Source organism: Lactuca saligna, chromosome 1 (genome assembly GCF_052625555.1).
Source record: "Lactuca saligna cultivar CGN05327 chromosome 1, ASM5262555v1, whole genome shotgun sequence".
NCBI classification, from domain to species: Eukaryota; Viridiplantae; Streptophyta; class Magnoliopsida; order Asterales; family Asteraceae; genus Lactuca; species Lactuca saligna.
The window spans coordinates 35,478,061-35,486,987 of NC_136417.1; the positions used below are offsets into that span (position 1 = coordinate 35,478,061).

General features: G+C 32.9%; 1 protein-coding gene across 1 annotated transcript; it reads right to left on the minus strand.

Moving 5' to 3' along the window:
* Window positions 1–4,515: 4,515 nt before the first annotated feature.
* LOC145032662 (importin subunit alpha-2-like) lies at window positions 4,516–7,937 on the minus strand. The gene is made up of 11 exons (XM_078981560.1): window positions 7,809–7,937; window positions 7,405–7,661; window positions 6,937–7,033; window positions 6,770–6,861; window positions 6,553–6,684; window positions 6,286–6,471; window positions 6,036–6,199; window positions 5,870–5,948; window positions 5,516–5,772; window positions 5,059–5,440; window positions 4,516–4,954 (listed from the first exon to the last, which is right to left on the minus strand). Exons 2-10 carry the CDS (start codon window positions 7,618–7,620, stop codon window positions 5,065–5,067), a joined length of 1,599 nt encoding a protein of 532 aa, XP_078837686.1. The 5' UTR covers window positions 7,621–7,661; window positions 7,809–7,937; the 3' UTR covers window positions 4,516–4,954; window positions 5,059–5,064.
* Between the last annotated feature and the right edge of the window lie 990 nt (window positions 7,938–8,927).

Here is an 8,927-nt window from a genome sequence, read left to right on the forward strand (position 1 = left end):
TTAGATCTCTTTGTTTGGTGATTTATGGGTCTTTTTGACCTTTTGTGAAGGATAAGTTGGTTCCCATTGATTGTATGCAAAGCAATCCTTTTTCCTGTGGTATTTAGCCTCTAGAGTCATAAAAGGAGTCTTGAACCCGTTTTCATTCAAGTCATGGCCATGTTCATGAAAGTATCTTGATGTAACTTGAGTTTGGGGCCCATTTGAGGTGGGCAAAGCCATCAAGTCTCCAACTTTATAGAAATGGACCTTAGAGACGACCTAGATCTGTATTTTGGAGCTGTAGAAGTGTGAAACCAGTTAACTAGGTTAGATCTGCAAGGGACTCGACGAGTTCATAAGGGAACTCGGCGAGTCCGACGAAGAAGCCCTCATGATGTTCATAGGACTCGGCGAGTTGATTAAGGAACTCAGCGAGTAGGAGGATTTTGTCCCTCTTCTGATTATGCCAAGACTCAGCGAGTCTGATGACGACTCGACGAGTCAGTTCGTCCCTTGGTGTACGCCAAGGGGGCTAGCCTTGCCCAATTCGTTGGTGGTGTAGCGTGAAGAGAGAGGAGAGAGAGATAAAGAGGAAATGTTGGAGAGAGTGTGTCGCGGTGTGTGATTGGCTTCTTTTTTACCATTCAAAATCAATATCAATCTCCCCACCACTACCTAATAACACCATACTAGCTTAGTTGGCATATAAAAATATGATGGGACAATGTTTAACACATGCTACCACTCATTTTAACCTAATACTTTTGAAAGATCGAAGTGAGTCATGACTTTCTCCTTAATCATACAACCATCAACCCCTTCTCTCTATCGTCTAAAACCGGCGACTATCAATCCACCTCTCTCTCTTGCCTGCCTAATGGCATCCCTAAGCCTCCGGTTTGTGCATTTGGTGGTGTTTGTGGACGATGGATTTAAGTAGTGACGTTGTAGGTTGATAGTGGGGTTGTTGGGCTGGTCATCGAACCGGCGACCTCTCTCGTCCATTTCTTTAATAATAAAAAAAATAAAAATATGAGAAAGACAAACGGTTGGGTATTTTCATCATTTTGAGGAAATGGACGGTAACAATTTTAGGGACCAAAGCTGATGTATATTGAAAACCTCCGGACCATTGACATTAATTAACTAAAAATTAAATCAAAATTGCATATCGATGCGTGGGACAGAACCAAAACTATAACTGAAGTTACACATCTTTTATCCAGTTTATGGTAAAGGTATTTTAAATATATTAAATTAATAGCCACTTGTATACATTTTTGAATTATAAAGTGAATACCTTTCTTAGATTTAAACGGTCATTTATTTAATAGAATAAAGCGATATTTATGAATTTAAAAATAATAACGTTGGGAGTATGATGTCGATGAATGCGATCTTTTAGAAATTGTCGTACGCATTTTTTTTATATTATTTTATTCAATTTATTTTTGAAAAATACCTTTTCTCCGTTGGAATCAATTGATAAAAAAGAACATGATTTGACCGAGAATGGTTGTAAACCCGTAGATTGCAATGTTTTATAGTCTGAAAGCCTTCTGATGGTGGACTTTTTCGCATGTGAACACCGCCCCCAAGGGGGTAGGTGTGGTGTAGCGTGGATCCGGCTGCGAGCGACCACAAGGAATTTGATTGGTTAAGGACACTAGGTGTGAGACCCATGTATTACATGAGTTTAATTAAAAAAAATAAATATAAAATTTTAATAATTTGAATAGTTTGAATTTATAATAAAAATAAAAAAAATTTTGAATTATTAAAATTAATGAGACTTTAATGTATTGAAAACATTACATATATAAACAATTTCTAATAAATACTTTATATATATATATATATATATATATATATATATATATATATATATATATATATATATATATATATATATATAACCTTACATATTTAATGTGGAATTTAATTTAATAAAATAAAAAATACAATAAAATGACAAGTGGAAAATAGAAAATTTAAAAATTGTAGAAAATGTCATGTATCCAAATGAATGAGAAAATGATATGTGGTAAAAAAAACCTTCATTTATTATAATAGATTTGACCGTTTTTCTTATGTACGTTGAATGTATTGACTAGAGAGATAGTTTAGATGTAGTTAAATGGTTTAAAAGGAGGTAGATTGAAACTTTGAGTTTGCTAATGACCGGTTTTTTGAAAAACGGGTGAAGAAGGAAACCAAAAAGGTAATCGGGTCTAAAAAGAATGATTCATATTTTCTTTTTAATTGAAGTTACAACAATGATCACTGAGATTGTATCTCCTAATGTCATTACACCCTTTTATTTATCTTTAAATTAAGTTAAACCCTCAACTATATATAACATATATGTTTATTTAATTTTAAAAAAAGTGATATGTGTATTTAATTTTTTTTATTAGTAAAGTAGTTATTTAAGTTAAAATTATGTTTTCTTTATTTAATCTAATGTTAAAAAAATAAGAAAATAACAAAAGTATAAATGATGTGGAGTGGTAACCATTTCCAAAGGTTAGTGGTTTGTAATGAACATGTAATGGAGATAAGGTAACGTATAGTCGGCAGAAACTTTTTAATGGGTTAATGGTGACCATACCCCTTAGCCTGATAGATAAAAAACCGTATAATACACTTTACATATCCAAAGAGCAATTAACTTCAATTACAAATACGTGTTTTTGGTTCAATTTGATCATTAGCACTCTATCTCTTTACACTTTCAAAATGGACGTCAAAAAATGGCATTTGATTCGTAAGTACAGACCATACCATACCAAAACAGATTCATAACCAAATTAAAAACTACCATATATCATGGGTACCTATGGTGGAAAAATAAATCCATGATATAGATTAAAAAGATAATAAATAAAAATTCTTTCTATGTACCTACTAATAAATCTTCTATCCAACATGTACAATAGACATATTCATACCTCATCCGATAATTGACAAAGCGAGTTATTGAATATGCCTTCTATGTGTCTCAATTTGACTGAATCAGTAGCTCAGATTAATAGAAACAATGGTTTTTGGAACTTCGACGATGACAAACGAACCAAAAAATATTCATCAAACTGCAAACCCGCTATCAAAAAAGAAAAAAAAAGAAAAAAAAAAAAAAAATACTCTTTCCAAAGTAGAGCTCATACTCGCCTAACTCAAAGTATAGTTTCTCCATGTTAGGTGATGAATTTGTAATAACCTAAATTGATTAATCCACTTGAAATGTATGTTTTACCAACTTGTACGATGGTTGTAAAGGTGTTGTACCTCATGTGGATGGATCAAATTATTAAGTGGAAATATCACTTCCCATTTACAAAACATGTAATGAGTTCCCTTCCTCGTTGTGGACATCAAACCACATGGCAAAACATGATTTCCTAAAAAAGCACCTTACGTATCATGCTTAGTATGTAGCTTCACAAGAACTTTCCTAGCAAGTTCTAGGTTTACATGTCATGGTCAATGAAGCATTGTACAAACACTCATGTTAAAATAACAGTAAACCAAATTAGTATAAAAGAAGCTAGGTGATATATTTCCAACATATCCGTTGTATTCCGGACGAGGTTTTCATCTTGGACACATGTCTTGGACGTGTTCTTCAGATTCCCGACTAGAATTGTCATTTCAACCCAACATTTTTACCACACTAATATACTTAATACATATAGTGACTATTAAAGCCTAACTAATGAGAAACACCCGATTACCACCCATCTGAATCAAAAACCCTTTTCTTTCCGGAATAGTTCTTCAAATTTCGGAAAAGAATTTTTGTCCGAACTAAGTTTTTTCGTAACACCAAAACAGTTGTAAAGATGTGTAAGCTAAAAACAACATACACAATACACTTAGTCTCTTCACCATCATATTCATTTTTCCTTTGATTCCATAAAATATAAAATGATATTCCAAAATATGGTGAGCACCATATTTCAGTTATCTTTTACAAGGAGGGGTCGGTTCCACAGCTGGACACCCTTTGAATCTGAACCGAAACACCCTATACTGTTTCATTAGTAATTTCTACAAAATATAAAAACATTGATTATTTTCACTACTCCAGATAAATGATCATCTTTATGAATATCCCCGATATATTATATAGTTTGGTGGCTTGCCCGTTGGAATTAAAAGTTGATTCTAAAAATCGTTGGCGGAAAACCCGGTAAGGACCCCATGTGGAGCCTACATATTCGTACATACAACTTCGCCTTAAGCGACACGAATGGGAAAAGACAACAATAAAATAGAGTTTCCAAAGATTTGTTTCGTAAACAACGAGAATTATATATTTTTTAAAAGTATTCGCAGCTTTGCATTAGATAATTATAGACACTACGATTATCAAAAAAAAAATTATTAAACTTTCAATAAATCAGCTAAGAACAAAATCAAAGCTTAAAAAAAACGATTTTATGTTTGTAAAAAAATCTAATTTTATTGGTCCAACCCTACTTTTTCACAAGAGAAATAAACGGACTGAACAAAAATACAAAACAAAACCAATTCAAAAACAATTTGACAAATATTCATATTCTTCTTTCTTTCCCAGATAATACACTCTACTAAATCCATAACCCCGACTCCATTAAAGACTAATGTATCCCACAAAAAAAAAAAAAAAAAAAAAAAAAAAAAAACTTAAACAAACAAATAGACTCCGTATAATATATCAATAAACCCTCATTCAAACGACACACCCACCTCCATTTGCTTGAGGTAAATTACCAAAATACCCCCCCCCCCCCCTACTAAAAGACCTCGGGCAACCCCTTCATACAGACCCACCACCTTTGCATCTCTTCAACACAGACCACGACTCGACTCGACCCCACGAGATGCCCTGACCTGACCCGACCTGACCCGACCCGACCCAACGACTCGACCGAACTGACCGACCTGACCGGACTTGACCTCTGACGCCACCAACTTACTTCACCTTCCCCTGAAAAGTAAAAACCCTAATTGAGTCAGATCTAATCGAGTCAACCCAACCTCTTAACCATGGTTAAGTCAAAAAAAAGTCAAAAAGTGAAAATTTGACTATACCTTCATTCAGCTATTGAAATTGAATCCACCAGATGGAACTTGAACATTGTTTCCACCGAAATTAAAACCACCTTGAGCACCAGCAGCATCAGCCACAGCTTCATCTTCCTCATCCAACCAATAAGTCTCAAGAATCTTAACAGCTTTCTCATAAATCTCATTATTATCATGACTTTGCAAATTCTCAATCTTCTCCAACCCTTCAGCATCATCAATCAACTGTGCATAGTAATTAACATCACCAGAATTCCCAGCATTCTTCTCCACTTCACCCACTTTCAGAATATTCTCAAGCCCTTCTAAGGAAACAGTCACAATCCTTGGATCAGGGCACACTAGAAGATCACACAATGGCTTTATACACCCTTGACTCACCAAATACCTATAAAAACATAAACCATTTTTAACATTTAACATTTTAATTCATATGACATTATAAGTTTTAAAAAGAACATACTTGATTTGCTCATTGGTTCCACCAGAAGTGGCGTTTGAAATAGCCCATGCAGCTTCTTTTTTAATATCGAATTCAGCTGTTTGAAGAAGGTTGACTAATGGAGCAATTAATCCAGCTTCAATTACAGTTTGTATTTGTTCTTTGTTTCCAGCTGTGATGTTTGAAATTGTCCAGCATGCTTCTTTCTTGATGCTCTTCTTGTGGTTATGTGTCAACAAGCTTAGTAAACATGGAAGTGCACCTCGCTCGATAATATGCTACAAAAATTGGAAAATTACATCATTTTTTTATGTACTTTTTATTATGTAAGAAAGTAAAAGCATGAGTACGAAATGTAATATCAATATATCATACCTGAGTTTGGATATCATCTCCTGTAACAATGTTGCCAACAGTTCGAAGTGCAGGGATGAGAACTGAAGGAGATGGATGACTAGAGAAAAGAGATATGATAAAAAAAAAAAATTATTAAAATGTTTAAATAAGAAAAAGATTTAAAGAAAAATAAAGTGGGACTTACAGGAGAAGCTCAACAAGGCGTTGACAAACACCAGCATCAATCACAGCTTGAATTTTATCATTTGTTCCATCAGAGAGATAAGAGAGAGCCCAACACGCATCTGTTAACACCTCTTCATCATTTGAATGAACAAGTCTCTCAAGTGCTGGAAGAGCTGGCCTTGTCTACAAACAAATAAAAAGAAATCAAATTTGAAATGTATATAAATATGTAACAATAAAGATAGTATAAAGTATGAAGTATAAATAACCTGTTCAAATGGAGGCTGAGGTTTTCCCCTACAAAAGTTAGACAAAGTCCAGGTGGCGTTTCTAAGCATGGAGAGCTTAGCATTCTCGTTTAACTGAGAAAGCAAAGGAATCAAAGCACCTTGACCAAGAACAAGGTCACGACATCTAGGAGAATCACCTGCAACATTTCCTAAAGCCCAAACAGCCTGCAAAAGAATGTTGTGAGAATGATTAAAGAGAAATGATATTTTTGCAGATTCTTTAAGATCCATGTGTGTTGCTTTTACCTGTTCGCGAACATCATCACTTGGAGAAGCTAGAAGCTTGACAAAGATTGGAACTGCTCCATAATCGATTACAACTTTTGTGTTTTCAGATGTTCCTGAGGCAATGTTTGTAAGTGCCCAAGCAGCTTCAAACTGTTGCGAAATGAATAATGATGTTAAAGAAGAAAGGATAAAGGAAGAAGATGAAGGAATGAGTGAAATTGAATAGCATTTTTACCTGAAGCTGTGGGAAATCTTCCCTCATTAAGAACTCAACAAAACGAGGTACAACCCCAGACTGAATAACTTCCTCAATTGGTGGGCTTCTTTCTGTAAAACCAAATTTAGTTCTTGCATTAGTATATAAATGTAGAGTACAGAAGATTGTATATATGTAAAATGTACCTATGGAAAGCAGTTTACGAAACTGAGTAGTTGCCTCCAGCTGCAGATTGTTATCATTGGAGTAAACTCCAGCAACCATGGAAGGAAGACTTTCTAACTGCAATTTGATCAGAATTAAGTATTCTATTAGTCAAAAGTATCAGAAGTTTAGATTAATATGGAGGGGAGAGTAAACATATAGATTCTTCTTGTGTGTGAGAAATATAAAAAATTTAGATCTATTCAATTGCACACGCATGAAAGCTTTGATAAACCTAGACTCATCACTCATATCTAATCATGTACATCTAATAATACAGGTCCCAAATGATGATATTTTCGTGTACGAAGTATTTTAAGGAATCAACAGGTAAAGGTAATAATTAAAGGTAAACAGTTATACGAATACATGGAATCCTGAGCTTGTAACAGTCTATTTACTAAAATCAAATAAGCTGCAACTCGAATTCAATCGGATAATTAACAAACCTTTTTCTCAACGGTTGATGTTTGGACCGGAACACCACTAGACAGCGGCTGAGACGACGAAAGTACTTGACGCTTCTTAAGCAAGTTCTCTTCCCTCTTGTTCTTACGGATCTCAACCATGTTGTCCTCCCTCCGCCGCCTTCCTTCCTCCGCATCGACAGCCACCTTGTAACGGTTCCGACGAACCTCGGTCCTTGCGCTTGGCCTCAGAGACATGATTGATGGCTAATTGATATTTGACACCACTAGCGAAAACCCTAGAGATGCAAAATACAGATTTAAAACAAAGTAATCAATAAAAATTCGTTGATTTATGGAAAGATCCAAACACTATGATGAAAACATATGAGTGAATTAGATAGATCAATACAAACTCGATGATTTACGGAAAATCAGAAACATACTTGTAGAGAGGGACGAAACGGAGATGAGAGAGATAGAGAGAGAAGAGGGGGGATCGATTTGTTAAGCGAAGTTTCAAAGTTTAAACGAAAGACTTTTCATTAATTTGATGTTGCAGTCCTTGTATTTTGTTAACGTTTTCATTATCTGCGAATTATGACATCGAGTTAGGTTATATATTCTATGTTTTTTTTTTTTTTTTTTTAATAACATTATTGTATAATTTTATGAATATATATGTGCATAAATGTCAATAATTATATTATTATTTGTGTAATATGAATATCTACTACATTATTATAAACGTTTTAAAAACCTTTTTTGTGATTAAGCATATTGATTGTATCTATCAAAAATATTATATAACCTCTCTTTCAATTTGTTTTTTATAAAAATAAAAGTAATTCATATTATTATATATAACTATAAAATATTATATCATCGTTATATGGTATAATATTAGATACTTCTGTTAATTTGACAAATACTTATAACGATATAACTCTAAATAAAATTTTATTTTTATTTAATTATACTTATTTAAACTTCATAAATTTTTAACTTTTTTTTAAATTAATATATATTAAACTCTTTACATTCTAATTTCAATTTTAACTTTTGGTTTTTTAAGCTAATATATTTAGTTTGTTATTTTTTTTACTTATGTATAGTGTTAAATTCAAAATAAAAATTAAATATACTTAATTTGTTTAATTTAAATTATCTAAAACTATTAATTTAATACATGTAATTTGTTAACTTAAATATGATGTTTTCGTTTTAGAATTAAAATTTTTTTTTTCTCAAAAATATTTAACTTTTAGATGTAGCCCAGAAGTAGACCATGTAAATTAATTATAATCCATAAAGACCCTACATTTTTCATTTTTTGTTGTTTTACACCTAAATGTTTTTTTTTTCAAAATAAATTTAATTATGACGTATTCTTTGTTATTTCATTAATTGAACCCGTTAACCGCAGACATATTAGGTTTATTCCATAAAAGAATATCATTTCATCATTTCTTACTATGTTTATGCTCCTCATGTTTGAAGATGAAGCCAATTCATGGGAACTAATAAGTTGTCCAAGAAAAAGAATAAGCAAAAATATGACATGG

Coding starts and splice junctions, on each gene's coding strand:
- LOC145032662 (XM_078981560.1), bottom strand. CDS start 7,620: ATGTCTCTGAGGCCAAGCGCAAGGACCGAGGTTCGTCGGAACCGTTAC. Junction 7,034..7,404: donor CATCAACCGTTGAGAAAAAG/GTTTGTTAATTA, acceptor ATCAAATTGCAG/TTAGAAAGTCTTCCTTCCAT. Junction 5,441..5,515: donor GGAACCAATGAGCAAATCAA/GTATGTTCTTTT, acceptor ATGTTTTTATAG/GTATTTGGTGAGTCAAGGGT.